This window comes from Schistocerca cancellata, chromosome 6 (genome assembly GCF_023864275.1).
Source record: "Schistocerca cancellata isolate TAMUIC-IGC-003103 chromosome 6, iqSchCanc2.1, whole genome shotgun sequence".
Classification (NCBI taxonomy): Eukaryota; Metazoa; Arthropoda; class Insecta; order Orthoptera; family Acrididae; genus Schistocerca; species Schistocerca cancellata.
The window spans coordinates 292,326,710-292,344,964 of NC_064631.1; the positions used below are offsets into that span (position 1 = coordinate 292,326,710).

Consider the following 18,255-nt stretch of genomic DNA (forward strand, 5'->3'; position numbering starts at 1 on the left):
TGCTCACAACCACTTTCGATGTTAATGTAGCATTGCTAATTTAAGGAAGAAATAGTTATTTACAATGAAAGACAGGTGCTAAGAGTGTTAAGTAAGTAACTGAATATGATGTAAATTAGTTGTTTGTGGAGAGAAGATATAACTGGTAATATATTTAGTTTCTTTATCTCCATTTATGTCTTTCAAATGACCAAGGGAAAAAATCATATAAATTTATTCATTTGTGGACCACTTTTGGAAAGAGTATATAAAGAAGCTGAAAGTAAGTTTTCCATTCCTTCACTAGAAAATATATTTTCTGACAAGGTGAAACAAAACAGTGTCTGATTCCTGTTGAAGATGCTTTTTAGGTAGAAATCTTATGCTTTTAAAAATTCTACGTGGATGCACTTAAGAGTATATTCAACACAGACAAGTTTAGGAAGGGTGGGAGAATTTTACAGTCACACATAGGACTGACTAGAATTTAGGAGCAGAGAAATTGTTAGACTTTTGTCGTCCCAGTGTTGAATGCCATTTTATCTTTTTGTCAGATGAAGAACTGTCAAATGCAGACACAGGCCAGCTGTACTAAATGAAATTTACTAAAATAAGTGCCATGTTGTGTTCAAAGAGGATAACTGTAGGCAAATAGCATAGTAAGCACAGATGCTACATATTCTATAGCTTTATTCTTCTAAGCATTCCTAGGAACTTGATAAATTGTCAATTGGTATGTGTGGGTAGTAGAATTAAAATAAGAAAAAGACCTAAGTTCATACGTACAATCAGTGAGTAAAAAGATATAAGGCAACAAAATATTAGACAGATTAGCTGTCTTTAATTTTGCTCAGGTTCGGCTATGTTTGCTGAGGAGCCCTGTCTTAACTTATTTCTCTCTTTGTCTCTAGAAAATCCATCTGGTGGTGGTGAACTCTACACAGGGACAGTGGCAGATTTTTCAGGCATGGATCCAATAATCTATCGTCACCCTTTGCAGACTGAACAATATGATTCAATGAGCCTCAATGGTGAGTAGGATTTTTTTGTGTGTATGATGAATTTATTTTTTATCATTTCATTTCATAATGTGTTAAATTTAAAAAAAATGCTTAGAATCTCATAAATACTGTGTGTATTTAAAACATCAAATTAATTTACAACTTGGTGTATCACAGTTACCAGTTCAGATTCAGTGTTATATTCAATGTTTTAATAACAGTGTACAGCTATTATTTCTTCTCCTTTTTCATGATCTTTATCTCATCTGCTGTCAAGTCTGCTTTTTCAAGATTTGGCAAATTTGATTTTATTATTTGACTTTGTGGCTGAATGCCCTTTCTAACACCACAGTCATCAAGGTGACCTTTGGGGGAGAGGGGAAGGGGTGCAACTGTCTGTGAATTGTGTTAACTTTGTTCTTTGTGTTCTTGTATTTTTATCAATCATGTACTGTATTCTCTGTGGTGCAATTGGGAGACAAGCCCAGACATTTGCCCAGACATTTGCCTAAATGTGCATGGAAAATCACCTAAAGACTGCAGTCAGGCTGGCTGATGTACCAGCCTAAAGTTGTTAATCTGTCATATGGATTTGGTCCAGGTCTGACTCACCTCCCTACCTTGCAAGCTAGTGTGCTACGAATTATGCTATACAGGCAGATGGTTCATTGAGTTAACGTAATGTCCATAAATTACAGGATCTTACTGACCCTCTGAAATAGCACTTGACACACAGGTAGAAGGTACAAAGGAGGAAAAAAAAGAAAAAAAAATCAGATGTGTTATGGAAGGCATTTATGAAGTGTGATGTCACTCTTCTGGTCTCCTTGGGTTTTACATCATACAGTTCTGCATTTTCATTCGTTTTTCTATTGTTAATAAGCAATAAATTCAAGTTCAAAATCTGTACATCCATGATTTAGGCAGTGTAGCCTTTACTTTTCTCATCTTTGTTTTCTTTGTATCCAACAAAGTTGCATTGCTTTGCTTTCTATATAAAGCTCTTCCAGGTTACAGAATGCTCTGAAGATACTAAGCTAAGTATAAATGATTTGAGTTTTTTTTAAATAGCTTGATTGTATGAGTAGTTGTATTTTCCCCTTTTTAAAATTATTCCCATGCCTTAATTCTGATTTGAAGCAATATTTCCTAATGCAAAGAAAGATACGTTTTCTGGAGGAAAAAAGTATTGAGTTTACACATTTTAATAGTTTTGGGAATTATGAAAGTCTGAAAATTTGGGGCCCTGTGTCATGAAAGGAAGGTCATCTGTGCTGTTAGCTGTGAAAGGTATGTGTAGTTATTTCTCAGTACAGAAGAAATTATCAATATTACCTCGCCTTTTCTGTTAACAGAACGTCTTTTGACTTTTATGTTTGAAGGAAGTCAGTATTTTTGACTCTGGTGAATAATGATTAACTTCAAACACCTTTAATGCTGCTTCATATGTTCAGTTTGTCACTGACAAAGTGCCCACAGCATTGCCCTCTCTTCTGTTACAGTTTCACAAGTGAAATAAAATCTTTTAAGCAAAAATGGAAGGAGTTAAATATGAATAAAATATAATAAAAAGTGTCTGTTAAAACAAATTATAATCACTTGGGGTAGAATTTTTTGTTATAATTTATCATCAGATATGCATTATTCATCAGCCATGACTGAACAGACTGTCAAATTTACAATATTAATACTACATTACAATTATTTTAAGCAAGTTAAACATTTTTATGTAGGATACATTTAATACAACATATATTTCATGAATAAATTAAATAAATTTGGGGAAAGACTGTAGGTCCATTTAACATCAGTTCCATTGTTTGTCTTGAACTTTTAAAATACATAAAAATTCTACTTTTCAGTCTAATGAACTCTGTCTATCCATTGCATTGTATTGTTCATGTTACAGCACCCAACTTTGTGAGTTCAATGACAAAGGGTGACTTCGTCTATTTCTTCTTTCGTGAGACTGCTGTTGAGTACATCAACTGTGGTAAGGTGAGTACCATCTCAAAATTGAACACTTACAATAGTAGTTTTATTTTTTAGAGCAAGGAAATCATCAAAGGAACTAAAATTTGCTTCCTCTATGAATTTAATTGTGCAGCTGTAGTTCAACTCCAATCAGCCACTATGTGGACACACATCAAGACAATAGTTACCCATTTTGTACTGAAACATGATATTTTCAGTTCTGTATGTAATTAGGAATCTGAAAATTAAAGTGGTGTCAGTTCAGCTGAACAGTATTATGCCAGCAGGTGTTATATAAGATTTTCCCTCTTATGCCAAACAGTCTGGTCCCTTGAATCCCCCAAACCAACCAACCAACTTATGCCAAAGTCATGCATGTGCAAACATGGTGAGTTGAACTTACATGCATCAACAAGTTTAATTTTTTGTGGTCTTCATTATTTGTTGCGAGCAATAACTTGGAACAGTAAGAGTGGTTGATGATGATTATCATAAAAGTCTTGCATTATCCTTCTGTCGATTTTCATTATATCAGGCAGAAATTTTCAAGAAGGTACCTTGATTCAAGCCTGAATATTACACTAATTTGTAATGACTGTAAACCTGAATGTGAAGAGGATAGTTGCAAACTGGCATCTCTTCCAAAATAGCAGCACATATTTCACAAGTACAATTTAGGATTCCTTAGACTGAAGAAAAATTAGTGTCATAAATGTATGACGTTTAATTCACTGACTGAGAATGAGAAGCTTTTGAAGCAATATGATCATAGCGAACATTTTCAGAGAAGACATCTGGCTCCAAGAAAGCACACTGAAGACCAAATGCTAGCACAAAGTGACGTAAGTGTTGTGTGTGTAATTATGATCTACAAGCCATGTTGAACACTAAAAAGAGACCTAGTGACCAAATATTCTACTTGAGAAAGCTGTGTAATGATACTTTGACTACTGTGCCTCCGCCAATACAAAGATATAATTTACGATCGCGCATGCGGAAGAGCGCTGCACCAGCGACCGATTTTTATAAATAATTTTTTTTCATAGGTTTTGTTTTTAACAGCTAATTGATTACTCTTTCTCTTGTCTTGATACGAAAGACATGTATTTTTCCGCGCTGTGTTCAATGTGCTTTTGGGTGGAAATTAAAATTATATTACAAAGTGAGGTTGTTTCAATAGTGATTCGAGGTGGTTATCGCCAAATTTGTGAATTGATCATGACAGTGATGGAGAAAAGTGAAAGACAGGTCTTTCTACAAGGGAATTAGAAAGACAGCCATGAAGACTATATTGTAATTAGTACTGCGTTTCTAACAAGATTATAAGGTAAATTTCCACTAGTTTCTGATACTACACTCCTGGAAATGGAAAAAAGAACACATTGACACCGGTGTGTCAGACCCAGCATACTTGCTCCGGACACTGTGAGAGGGCTGTACAAGCAATGATCACACGCACGGCACAGCGGACACACCAGGAACCGCGGTGTTGGCCGTCGAATGGCGCTAGCTGCGCAGCATTTGTGCACGGCCGCCGTCAATGTCAGCCAGTTTGCCGTGGCATACGGAGCTCCATCGCAGTCTTTAACACTGGTAGCATGCCGCGACAGCGTGGACGTGAACCGTATGTGCAGTTGACGGACTTTGAGCGAGGGCGTATAGTGGGCATGCGGGAGGCCGGGTGGACGTACCGCCGAATTGCTCAACACGTGGGGCGTGAGGTCTCCACAGTACATCGATGTTGTCGCCAGTGGTCGGCGGAAGGTGCACGTGCCCGTCGACCTGGGACCGGACCGCAGCGACGCACGGATGCACGCCAAGACCGTAGGATCCTACGCAGTGCCGTAGGGGACCGCACCGCCACTTCCCAGCAAATTAGGGACACTGTTGCTCCTGGGGTATCGGCGAGGACCATTCGCAACCGTCTCCATGAAGCTGGGCTACGGTCCCGCACACCGTTAGGCCGTCTTCCGCTCACACCCCAACATCGTGCAGCCCGCCTCCAGTGGTGTCACAACAGGCGTGAATGGAGGGACGAATGGAGACGTGTCGTCTTCAGCGATGAGAGTCACTTCTGCCTTGGTGCCAATGATGGTCGTATGCGTGTTTGGCGCCGTGCAGGTGAGCGCCACAATCAGGACTGCATACGACCGAGGCACACAGGGCCAACACCCGGCATCATGGTGTGGGGAGCGATCTCCTACACTGGCCGTACACCACTGGTGATCGTCGAGGGGACACTGAATAATGCACGGTACATCCAAACCGTCATCGAACCCATCGTTCTACCATTCCTAGACCGGCAAGGGAACTTGCTGTTCCAACAGGACAATGCACGTCCGCATGTATCCCGTGCCACCCAACGTGCTCTAGAAGGTGTAAGTCAACTACCCTGGCCAGCAAGATCTCCGGATCTGTCCCCCATTGGGCATGTTTGGGACTGGATGAAGCGTCGTCTCACGCGGTCTGCACGTCCAGCACGAACGCTGGTCCAACTGAGGCGCCAGGTGGAAATGGCATGGCAAGCCGTTCCACAGGACTACATCCAGCATCTCTACGATCGTCTCCATGGGAGAATAGCAGCCTGCATTGCTGCGAAAGGTGGATATACACTGTACTAGTGCCGACATTGTGCATGCTCTGTTGCCTGTGTCTATGTGCCTGTGGTTCTGTCAGTGTGATCATGTGATGTATCTGACCCAAGGAATGTGTCAATAAAGTTTCCCCTTCCTGGGACAATGAATTCACGGTGTTCTTATTTCAATTTCCCGGAGTGTATTTCCGTACAGTCGCTTTTTGTAGTGTTGCCGACCCGGTCTGCCATGCACGGTCGAATTACAGCACTATCTCAATCAATAATATGAAGTCCGCCTTATCCATAACTGAAACCACCAAAATTCAAAACCCAGTCAGATTTTCTATTTTATATTTTCACGGCAGAACCCCGAGTAAAGGAAACACTACAGCTGGCACAGTATAATTTGTCCATACACAATCCGAGAAATCAAGACAGTACTTGTTCTGTGTGGAATGAGACAGAGATAAAAAAGAATTGCTTGGATTGGCAAGCCAGAAATTACACAAGTGAGGAGGATAGTGTCAGATTGATGTTGGGATCAGGAGAAAAAAAACAAGTTTTGTGTCTGTGTATCATTCTGTGTAAGAACCATCCAAGCGTACAGTCAACTATTCATATATCCTACGAAATAAGTCACCCAAAAATGGAGTGTGACTATTCGTTCTGAGATAGAGAAGAGAAGTAAATATGAGCTGAGTTACCTCCCGGAAGGATGGGCACAAATCATTCAAAGTTGCAAGAGGAGTCCATGTCTTTTGCATTGTTGGCATTGTGCTGTGTAACAATTTTCTAAAGTTCTAAACTGACAAAGAAGACAACCCCAAAATTCCAACATACACTGTTCGCCTACTCCACTACAAAAGAAACAAATTGCTTTCAGTGTTTTACAAGGCAGAATTTGAAGGGGCATTTAGTGAAGTAATCTAAAAAAGATAGTGATAATCTTTTGCATATGTGTCTGTTCCCAACACATAATGAAAAGACTTATATTAGCAGCAGCAATTGTTAAGCATCAGCTTATAAGGGGCAAGAAACACAAGATTATGCACGAATATTATGAATATTACCACAGTTTTTTGAGCTACAAAAATGAGCTACACACTGCCTGAACCAAATATTGAAACAGATTCTTATGCAGATAGTAAATTTCTATCGATTAGATGATTTGTTTACAGTTTTATTGTTGTTCAGTCTTTGTTTCGGGAGAGCGGTGTGCTGACCCCATACCCCTCCTATCCACATTCTTCTCGGAGGATGACATGGCGGTCGGATGGTCCCGATGGGCCACTTGTGGCCTGTAGACGGAGTGGGATTCAGTCTTTGGTTTGTAGTCTCTCTTGTTCATTTTCAAGCAATAAAATTGGAATCGGCATCTATTTCCAGAACAACAAATGTGCAATTAACCCTCACTCGTTCACCACCACCACCACCACCACCACCACCACCACCACACTGCCCCACCACCAAGGAAAGGGAGATATGTTTACGAATGCCATATCCTAAATTTGCAAATGTAGTAACAATAAATTAGACACAAGTTGATTTCTTAAACTACCATAGTTTATGTGTAAGAATCTGTGAAAGATTCAGTTGCCTGTATCTTGAAACTGATGTAATGCACATTTCTTGTTTTGGCATAAAGGGCACGATATAGTGAAGTTACTCAAGGTACTCTGAATACAAACAGCATTCCTGATAAGTAGACATGGAAAAGTGAAATAAATTAATCCAGGACACTGAATATAGTGATGCCAGCTGATCCTGAAAACTGTGGAATTGTTCTTTTGCAAAGATTCCAGTAATCAGATTGAAGCAAAGGAAAATAAAAAAAGTATGAACATGGGCCAAAATTCAGTGTTTTACTTTTCTAATTCATTATCAATGTCTAAAAGTTTTCTCTGCCTTCATAGTAATTTCTCATAGCCAGTTTGTGGCTGCAGTGTGTGTTATGTTCCATATGTCCATCAACTGAGACCCATAAATGTAACATTATAAACATATATTCATAGCTAGCAAGAAAGGCTTCCTGAAAAATAGGAGCTTGGTAATATCGAATACAAAGCCAGAAAAAAAATGCAACACCTTCTAGGATGTGATCATTTTATTGACAAGTGAGGTGACTGGTAGTTAATCATTAAAAGAGCATATGATAACAAATTCAGACAAATGAAATGCACGTCACAGTAAAGGGTGTGCAAACAGCCACAACAGTACGTAGTGTACCCCTCTGGCAGCAAGCGCAGGCGTGTATTCTCACACAAAAGGGCTTCTGAATGGCATCCTATGACTGATTGTCCCAAGTGTAACATCTTGTACACCATTATGTGTTGCATTGTTACAGCTACATGTGGATGTTCACTGTCCTGCTGATAAAGCACATCACCTTCCTGCCAAACAGGTGGCTATAGCAAGGGGGTAATTACCTGTGCAATGTAGCAGGCACTGGCTACTTTACCATGCAGAAACATCAAACATGACCATGTGTTGTAAATGATTGCCTCCTCGTGCCCCCTTCCCTCACCATCAAGCTGGGATAGGACCTGTGTGTTGTGAATAAATGCACTGCAGAATAGGCAGTTCACCAGGTCCACATCATCATCATCATCACTACAGACAACAGAGCACTATTCCATTCTACAGTCAACTTTTTTCATGACAGCAGTTTAGCCATGATCGATGGTGTTTTGGTATCAGTGATAGCCTTCTAGGCACACATGATCTTAATCCTACTGCAAAAGCGAACGGTTCCTAATGGTCCCTGATGACACAACAGGTGCAACATAGGTGTCCATTGCTGCTCCCACAATGCATCGAACTTGACGTGCATCGGCACTACGTGGACATCCAGAATCTGGTCTCCAAGTGTGGGAATGTTCCACAGACAATTGTCGAAAGCAGTGACGTGCCACTGATGCACTGTGCCCGACATGTGCAGCAGTCCGTCAGTAGGTCCACTCAGCTTCCCGCAGACCCACAATGCTACTCAGTTCAAATGACTGAAGCTGTTCAACAGCAGTATAGATTCATCAGTGGAGTGTGGTTGTACCCTACAATGAGTGTTGCAAACATTTCACCTCTAAACTCAGTGTAGCTGCTGCCTGCAGAGTCAAAACATAGGGCACACAGACAGGACTCCTGAGCACCATCTGATTGCCAGTGGCCATGACAGATGAATTACCAACACTGCAATCCCTCAGTATACCATTGTTCACCTCCATCCTTGAGAGTGTTGCATCATTTTTTTCTGGGCAGTGTTTTAATTAGTCCAATCAAGCATTTTGCCATCACAGTGTATATGCAGGTATTCCAAGAAGAATCATGCTGCCTTACGGGTAATGGGGTCGAACCCCTTATTAGTAAACCATTCCCAAGTAAGTACAGGTGTGTTGGCATTACATCTACATCTACATCTACATCTATACTCCGCGAGCCACCTTACGGTGTGTGGCGGAGGGTACTTATTGTACCACTATCTGATCCCCCCTTCCCTGTTCCATTCACGAATTGTGCGTGGGAAGAACGACTGCTTGTAAGTCTCCGTATTTGCTCTAATTTCTCGGATCTTTTCGTTGTGATCATTACGCGAGATATATGTGGGCGGTAGTAATATGTTGCCCATCTCTTCCCGGAATGTGCTCTCTCGTAATTTCGATAATAAACCTCTCCGTATTGCATAACGCCTTTCTTGAAGTGTCCGCCACTGGAGCTTGTTCAGCATGGAATGGATTTCTGCCCCTATGTATGCGCATTATATTACATTTATCTACGTTTAGGGAAAGCTGCCAGCTGTCGCACCATGCATTAATCCTCTGCAGGTCTTCCTGGAGTACGTACGAGTCTTCTGATGTTGCTACTTTCTTGTAGACAACCGTGTCATCTGCAAATAGCCTCACGGAGCTACCGATGTTGTCAACTAAGTCATTTATGTATATTGTAAACAATAAAGGTCCTATCACGCTTCCTTGCGGTACTCCCGAAATTACCTCTACATCTGCAGATTTTGAACCGTTAAGAATGACATGTTGAGTTCTTTCTTCTAGGAAATCCTGAATCCAATCACAAACCTGGTCCGATATTCCGTAAGCTCGTATTTTTTTCATTAAACGTAAGTGCCTATCCTGTGTATACTAGCACAGAGCTGCATCAAACCATTCTCTGGATTTGTGACCGTAACAGTAACAACAACAACAACAATAGTAGTAGATTAGTAGTACCACGAAGACTCTTTTAATAAGAATCCAGTTATTAGACTAGAAGTGTTTTCACTGGTAGGATGGAAAGGAAAGACAGGCTAGATTTTTTTTTCCATAGAAGACTTAGAAAGGAAGTCTCAAGCCAACTGATGGTGTTAATATGAAAAACTTGTGTGTAGGAGGAAAAATTATGCAAATTGAATCCATCATAAAATGGAGAAAAATACAAGGTATAATTTCTTTTCTGTAATAAAAGAAATCATTCTTTATTAACTGAAAGTGTCAGGAAAGAAGTTAGCTACCTGATGGCTAGTAGCACAGAAAATATTATAACTCAGACAATTCAGTAATCACCTGCCCAGCTGGCTTATGAACAGGACGGCTTCTGATGTATACAAGCTATTTAAGTCTCTCTCCAGGGCTGTAGAACATATACTAAAGTTGTACCACTGCTGACATAGCTAGGCAGAAATGTGGTATACTTCATTTTGCTTATTGACGTGTTGAAAATTTGATACCATTAGTGTTTGCCTTTACAGTGAGAAGCACAATTCCAAAATCCATTCACAGGCCGTGTATTCGAGAGTAGCCCGTGTCTGCAAGTATGATCGTGGTGGTCCCCATCGCTTCCGTAACCGTTGGACGTCGTTTCTCAAGTCACGTCTCAACTGCTCTGTTCAGGGGGACTTCCCCTTCTACTTCAATGAAATCCGTGAGTACCTCCATAATTTTTGCATGATCATCACATGTAGTAGAAAAGCATTCTGAAAACACTATCTGGTTTGAAACAGTTCACTGCAGTTAGTGTACCACACATTGTCTTTTAAAAATGCTGATAATTTATTTTTACATTACTTCCACTGCTGTTTTCAAATTAAATATATTGTAGTGTGTTGAGGGTTAATAACACAAGTATTCAGTACACTTCTCTGCATGCTTTGAAGAGAACATTTTTTGAGATGCAATGATAAAAATGATACTAAGAATATGCATGGGAAAAGAATCAAATGCCATATTTGATGTGCAAAAGGAAACCATGATCTTTTAGATATTCACATCCCTCAATTTTAATACAGATTTTTATGATAGTACAGTTTTAGGCATTGAAAGTGAAACAGTTAACAGTTGTGTGTAATGATTAGTATCAAAACATCTTCGTCTTCCACTTTTTAAGACTATTCTTGTGTGCTGATTGTTGATTACTGGCAGGTTGCTGTCCAGTCATTCTCACATTTAATTTAATGTGTTATTTCTCTCTTTCTCTCCAGAGTTTACTTTTTCAGTACCTTCACTTCATTCAGATATTTGCTAAACTAAAAGGAAAGTACAGACAAATTAGTCACAAATGTGTAAGAGAAAAATATGCCGTGAATGAAATTATCCTCTCATTCAAACTCCTGTAACAAACGTGACCAGTTTTTTCAGTTTAAGTTTCACAAAATTATTCCTTCCTCTTTAGACATCTATTAAACATGACTACAAAAATATGATGTGGCTCTCATGGTCGGTGTTTACTTCAGTTGAAACATCGAGGCTGATTGGCTGTCCCTCCTGCTTGAGAGACAACTGCAGTAATAAAAAATATTGCGAGGCCATTGGGAGCCCAAATTAACAGAAGTGTATAGAGGGCATATGATAATTATGTCACACAATGCAGAATGTGTTATTAGCTCTGGCTGTTGACATTATTCATGATTAAAAGTAATTAATTGTTGCTCCATTGGTACAAAGTTGACTCGCAAATTTAATGTAATTTAATTCTCTCTATTTTTTCTAACAAAATTATTGTGGTGTTTATAAACCTCTATTGCCTCTCTATACAAGCACACATATTAATGCATTGTGGAGCCATAGAGTATAGGAGATAATTATGATGAATAATCACTCAATCCATATACTCCGCATAACAGTTTTATTGTTAATATAAACATAACCTGTACAAGCAAGTGAATCTGACAGACATCAGACCAACTACCAGAGTGTTTCCTGCATGGAACCCAGGTTGACCGCCAGTGGAGCGGTGTTGCAACGGAGCCTGTGCAAAGGTGTGGTGAAGGAGGCTGCATGAAGTGTTCAGTTGGAGAGGTTGTAAATTGATTGGTAGGCCTCCTGGGTACATTGTCACCTGCAGTGACTTATGCTGGATGGCGTACAGGTGGTGATCATTGAAGCAGGCCAGTACGTAGTGGGGCCGGCCATAGCGTGAGTGTGTGGTTGCATCAGGAGAGGTGGATTGGTGCTGGTGGGTATATTGCCAGGGCTGGGTGGTGCCAGCAATAGTATGGGGTTTATCAGATGTAAACATGATGCCACGATTGAGAGGCTAGCGTTGCTGGAAATGTATGCGAGGATGGCGGTATGGAAATTTTGACAGTCTTCCAGAGGTACCGAGATGGAGCTGTCTGCGACCTGGTGATCAGCAAGCTGACCTTCGATGAGGAGATTGCTGTCTATGAGCTCGACGTGGAGGTCCTTGGGAAGAAAGTCGTGGATGTCCGGTCGTAATACGAAGGTTGACTGCTCGGTGTCACTGGCAAGCGAGTCAGAAAGTGTCGGAGAGAGGAGCGCTTGGCACGTGTTGTATCTGGTGAGGCATCTTGAAGTGCCCACACTATTTTGAGTCAGTTGATGGACACAGTTGTCAGTTTTATATTTATTAATCTGTGGAAGGTTCAATCATCTCTTCGGAGCACTTTGTGGGGCCTGTTAGGGGTCTGCAGGTCAAGTTATCCCATGTTGTCTCATTGCATTATGAAGTCACAATCTGTTAGTACTCTGTGAACAAAGACTCTAGACAATGAGTTGGGAGGGGGGAGGGGGTTGGTGGTGGTATAAGGTGGTGTGATGTGTGACTCTTCACATGCACAACTAGTCCGATAGGTCTGGGGGCGTAGGTGATGATTCTTGGAGCATGAAGTCTGCTGGGAGAAACAGCATCTCTCCATATAAAATTTCAAACACTGAGCCTCAGGTCGAGTCTCTCTCTTGAATTCCCAGAAGAACCCACAGGAGTGCGTCAGTCCATGCCTCCGTGGCACATGAGGGCCATTTTTAGTGTGCACTGCCACCACTTGGCCAAACTATTGCTTTGAGGATGGTGTGCTTCAGTTCTGAGCACTTAGTGCCTGTCATATTGCGAAGTTCAAAGAAGAGAGCAGATTTGAACTACCTGCCTTGGTCTGTTGTGGCGGATGTGGGGCAGCCGAAGCATGAGGTCCGTGTTTCAACAAATGCTTTGGAAGTAGATTTGGCCGTTATCCTCTTTAATTCTGTCAGTTCGGCCCATTATGTGACCCGATCAATTGCCGAGAGGCTATAGCAGTAGCTGTTGAAGAATGAGGTCAATATATATGTACTGAAAGTGGCCTTTGGGGATTTGGAAATGGCCTATTGGAGGTTGTGCAAGATGTGAGCTTCAATCTTTCAACATGGGATGCATGTGTGAGCACAAAGTTTAATGTCTTTCTTTATGTTAGGCCACTCGAACCTGTCTGTCACGAGTCAAGTGGTTGGACAAATGCTCAGATGTGCTAAATTGTAGAGCTGTTCGAGTATGATGCAGCAGAATTGTGGAGGAATGATTGGGGTGTCTGAATTTATGAGACATTGCAAAGTATAGGATGGTTCACTCTGAGTAGGGCAAGATTCAGTCAATAGGTTCGTGGGTGGCTCGTAGAAGAGAGCTTGAAGCTGTTCATTGTGTTGGTGTGCTTCAGTGAACTAATCGTAGTCGAGGGTAGATGACAAGGTGCTCTCGCGTGAAAAATAATCTGACACAATGTTCTCCATGCCTTTGGAGGGAGTTGGCATACCTCCGTAGTAAACTGGGCAATGTAGTGTAAATGTTGACTGGGGTAAGTGTCCTTAGGTGTGTTTTGAATAGTGTCAGCAAGTGGGTAGCGATCAGTATAGATAATCAGGAGGACACCTTCTATGCCGTGTCTGAAGTAGCATACTGCTTTGTAGAGTAACAGTAACTCCCTGTCATATGCAGATAACTTGCTTTGTGATGGCACGATCTTGCATGAAAAGAAACAGAGCAGCTGCTGCATGCCCTCCAGTCCTTGTTATGTGCGCAGCTTCAATAGTGCTGTTGCTCAAATGTGCCGTTATGATGGGGTGTGTGTCAGGGTGATGGCCTAGGTAACTCAGTCCTTAATCCTTCCAAAAGTGGATTGTATCTCGTTCATCAATATGAGTTTGGATTTGTCCGTGGTAATATTGTCAGTGATGGCTTGTGTTAAGGCTGCTTGCTGGGAACTTTCCTGTGGAAGGTGTCTTCTGTAGAAAATTTATCATGCCTAAGAACCAATGTAGTTCTTGCCAGCCTTGTAATGGAATCAGTTGTTGAATAGCCTCTACACATTTTGGTGTGGGACGAATGCCCGATGCATTAATAATGTGTCCAAGGGAGATGACTTCTCTGAATCAGAGTTAACATTTCACTTCATTGATTATGACGCCATTGTGAGAGAGCATGTCAAAAACTTGTGTGAGATGTTTATTGTGAGATTCCTCATCCTGTGTGAAAATTAAAATGTTATCGAGATAGGCATAGGAGAATGGGAATTTGGAGAGTAAACCGTCAGTTAAACCATTGCCATGTTGTTAAGTCCTTACATCATGACCAAAAGGTGTGGCAATGGTTGTTTTGTAAATATCAACTGGTTACTCGGGTACTTGTAGGTACGCCACCTTACAATCGATGACTCTAACAATAGAGGCATTTGCTAAATAATGAGTTAAGACCTAGATGTTTGGCACTGGCTAGCTGTTCGTAATGATAGGAGCATTGCGTATTCTGTAATCACCACACAACCTGAGAGACCATTCATCGTAGGGACCAATTTTGTGGGAGAAGCCTCCCGCTTGTGGAGGGGCAAACTATCCCTGCTTGTAAGAGCTCGTCTACTTCTACTTTGATGGCCATAAATAATTTGGTGGTAGTCAACATGGCCTGTGGCATTCTGACAGGTTCAGGTGTGCGACGATCTTGTGGACTATTTTGTATGTAATGTCACACTGTCTGAATTGTTCTGGCGGGAGGGCACATGAAGACTTGGAGGCAGGTGAGCAAGCAAGTGGTGCAGTTCTGACCTCTGTAGGGGTACGTGGAAGTATTGCTGTAAGCATCTCCTTGGATGGTGGTAGAGATGTCGGCAAGCTGATGGCAAGAGGTGTAGTAGTTGATGCAGCTGGTCAAGGTATTGCAGTGTTGCATGGAGTTCTCACCTGACATCATTTTGGATGACATTGTTACCGTGTCACAGGTGAAAGTTCATTTCATGCATGTTCGAGTAGAGTTGTCAAACGTGTTGAATGTGTGGAGGTACTCCTGAAGGAGCTGTCGATTGTTGGATGTGGCCACGGGGAGCGGGAGTTGTCAGAAGAGTGTCCATGAGAGTGCAACTGTCATTTTTTTGTGAAAAGAGCTGCACGTATTGTGTTATCCATAATGGTTTACATCATGGTTTGAGAATCTTTGTCAACAAACAAAAACTGTGTAGCACAATGTGGGCACACAAATAACATTTTGTTGTGCAGTAGTCTGGAATGTTGAAATTTGCTTGCAATCATGATCATTGAGGTCACCAATGTGTATTCACAAAGTATAGGAGACAATTACAATGAATAATCACCTGATCCAAATACTCTGTATGAAATTGTTATTGATGATACAAACATGTACTACAGAAGGAGCTGAATGTGACAGTCATTCGACCAATTGCTGGTCAAATAGTTTCTTGCATGGGACCCACGTCGACTACCAGTGATGTTACTTTGCAGAGCAGAGTTCCCACATGTTGCAGTGAGTGAAACATTAATCTCACTTAATTGCAATTTCCTGGTTTGAAAAACATGCTCCACTATTAGCCACTTATTAATTTGTTCCTTTTATGTTTGGCTAAGGGAATGTTGATACATTGGAACCACATCTATAAATTCAGGGGTCCCTTGAGCTTTTGATGCAGTTACAAATTTTTCTCTGAGGCTGTCTCCCACAGTATGAATAGTTTTATATATTAACCACTGCCTGTCAGCCAAGAAGTTTTAACTGGAACATATCCACAGTATTGAATAGTAGAACCATAAAATAAATAAAGTAATTAAGAGTAAAAGTAATACTGTAAAAGCGAAACAGTTTTCATCAAATTCCACATAGTGTGGGATAGGGTTTAAGCCTCTAATTACATGAGCTGTGGTACCTTAAGAAACATGTGTCCCAGTTAAATGTTCAATATCCATAAGCATAAAAATTCCATGCATAATATATTAGCCAAAAACAAAGCATTATTACTGAAGTTATCATATGTCGAAACATCATTCCAATTTTATGTAATAAACTTGAACATGAGAACAAAATAACCTCAAACTACATATTAATATTAAAACTGAACTGCAACAGTTAAACATTTTGCCTAGATACAGGGTGGTTACAATTTAACTTTTATTACTTGTGGAAGTGTAGACAGAAAAGTATTTACCAAATGGGAACTCAACTTTATAGAAATAATGTTCCGACTGTGCACTGCAGGACACACATAGTTAGTTGTGTTAGTGTCATGACTTATCATTAGGTGCTAGTGATGGTACAGTGACATAGGGATGAAACACAAGCACCAGTGTGTGTTACAGCTGCAGATAGTCAACATGGGCCTGGACAAGTTGAGCAGAGCATTACTCATGAAGCTGTTTTATCAAAACACTAGCAGCAGTGCAGCTGCTCTTCATGAATATCAATGCGTTAAAAGAATACAGAAAGGACCTCTTTCCACACTGAATTTGGAGAACATGATTCAAAAGTTTGATTTAATTTGTGATCTGGGAATTACTCCCAGGAGAGGCAGACGGCCAGTTACATCACAGATTGTTGAAGAAGTTACTGATGCCATAGCTGAGAATGCTGAATGCAATTTGGGATCTTCAAGCAGTACATGAGCTGTGTCATGACAGTTGAACATTCCACGGTCCACCGTTTAGAAAGTGCTGTGAACAGTTTTGAAACGGAATCTCTAGTGTGATTTCAGGCTGTTGTGGATGCAAACAGTATTACACTGAGAAACGTGGACACAATCAACAAATGGTACCCTCCCATGTGGAAACTAAAGTGTGTTTCTTTCAGTGGTTTATTCATTATTTCTCTTCAGCATCTCTTTAAAAATGTTTCCACAAAGTTTCATTATTCTATAATCACTCATTTTTCTTGGGTGCCCCCTCAAGTAGCAAACATTTAATTATAATCACCCTGTTTAACCTCATTCAAACCATAAACCCCACAAGGAGTAACCCCAAAAGGATTAAATGTAGCAAGTGAAACTCAAATACTCACTTTCAGATAAGGATGATTAAGACAAACTGTGGCAGAGACAAATTTTGTTTACTGCAATAAGTAATTGTTACAGACAGATTACATACTGATCAGCTTATGAGAAAAATGTTCATTCCATTTTGTAATGCATAAAATCAAACAAGCCTATATTCTAAATAAAATAATAATTGACCTCTATATTGTTTTAAACCAGTAGTACAAGCAACAGGCATATGAAAGGTCCTAGGTACATTCTCTGACATTGGATCAGTTTTCCCTATTTTTTGCTGTATCCTTTAAAGTTTTATCTATCATGTCTTCCCTTTCCAAACCCCTGTTAAATGAGTTAGAGATAGTTTGATTAATTCATGTCATTGCATCTCTGAGGACACAGTCATGATTTGGTATATAGGTTGAGCCCAGCTGGAAGAAGATTGCTTGAAGCTGCATGTGTGTCTTGAGCATGATGGCTGGTCCTAGGTATAGAATGAACCATCCTGAGGCAATTAATGGTTGTGGTCATGCAACTGGCTTGATGTAAGTTCTGTAGTGTTCTGTAGTATATTGTTGCATGGAAAGTGCATGTATTATTTTGTATAATCTAGTCATTCTGTCACTCATCTTGATCTGGGGCAAGTATTTTTGAAGCACACTGTCTTGTAAAAAATACAGTTGAAATACACACACTGTCAGGAAAGTTAAGCACCCAGTAGGAAAGGAGGAAGTGAAATGAAACTTCACAGGTTGAGAGGTTATTGGGTTTTATTTCAGTCACTACAAAACAAAGTTAAATATTTAACAAAATTGGCAGAGTAAGCACATAGCAGGACCCTTATCATGTGTTACACCCTGTTAGCTGTTAGTCCTGGACATGTACACGGGTATAGTAGGAAAGGTATCTCACAGCCATAGCATCTTGTCCTGAGTTAAGTTGGCTCACTACTGTTACAAATGGCCCTGGATACCGGAACTGGGATTGAGTTGATCTCTCTGCTGATTGCATGTGTTTTCTATTGGGTACAGTTTGGTGGTCTTGTTGGACAAGAATACCTCAACAACACACAGGCCATATGTAAATGAGGTGTTGTTCTTTTGAGAGAGGGCATTGGGATACTGTCTCATGAGGCAGCCACAGGACAATCCCCAAGTATTGCACATGAGGGCCCAGGATATTTGTGACTTACTCCCGAAAGAGTTCCTCAAATCACCACCAGAGGTGAT

At 40.6% G+C, this 18,255-nt stretch overlaps 1 protein-coding gene across 5 annotated transcripts in view; it reads left to right on the forward strand.

The window, feature by feature from the left end:
- The window catches only part of LOC126190670 (semaphorin-1A), a 925,653-nt gene that overhangs the window by 834,620 nt on the left and 72,778 nt on the right, over positions 1–18,255 (forward strand). For all 5 annotated transcript variants that reach the window (XM_049931116.1, XM_049931118.1, XM_049931117.1 and 2 more), the window contains exons 8-10: positions 891–1,010; positions 2,890–2,978; positions 10,296–10,437. In XM_049931116.1, the coding sequence (XP_049787073.1) occupies positions 891–1,010; positions 2,890–2,978; positions 10,296–10,437 (351 nt within the window). The remainder of the gene's footprint in view (positions 1–890; positions 1,011–2,889; positions 2,979–10,295; positions 10,438–18,255) is intronic.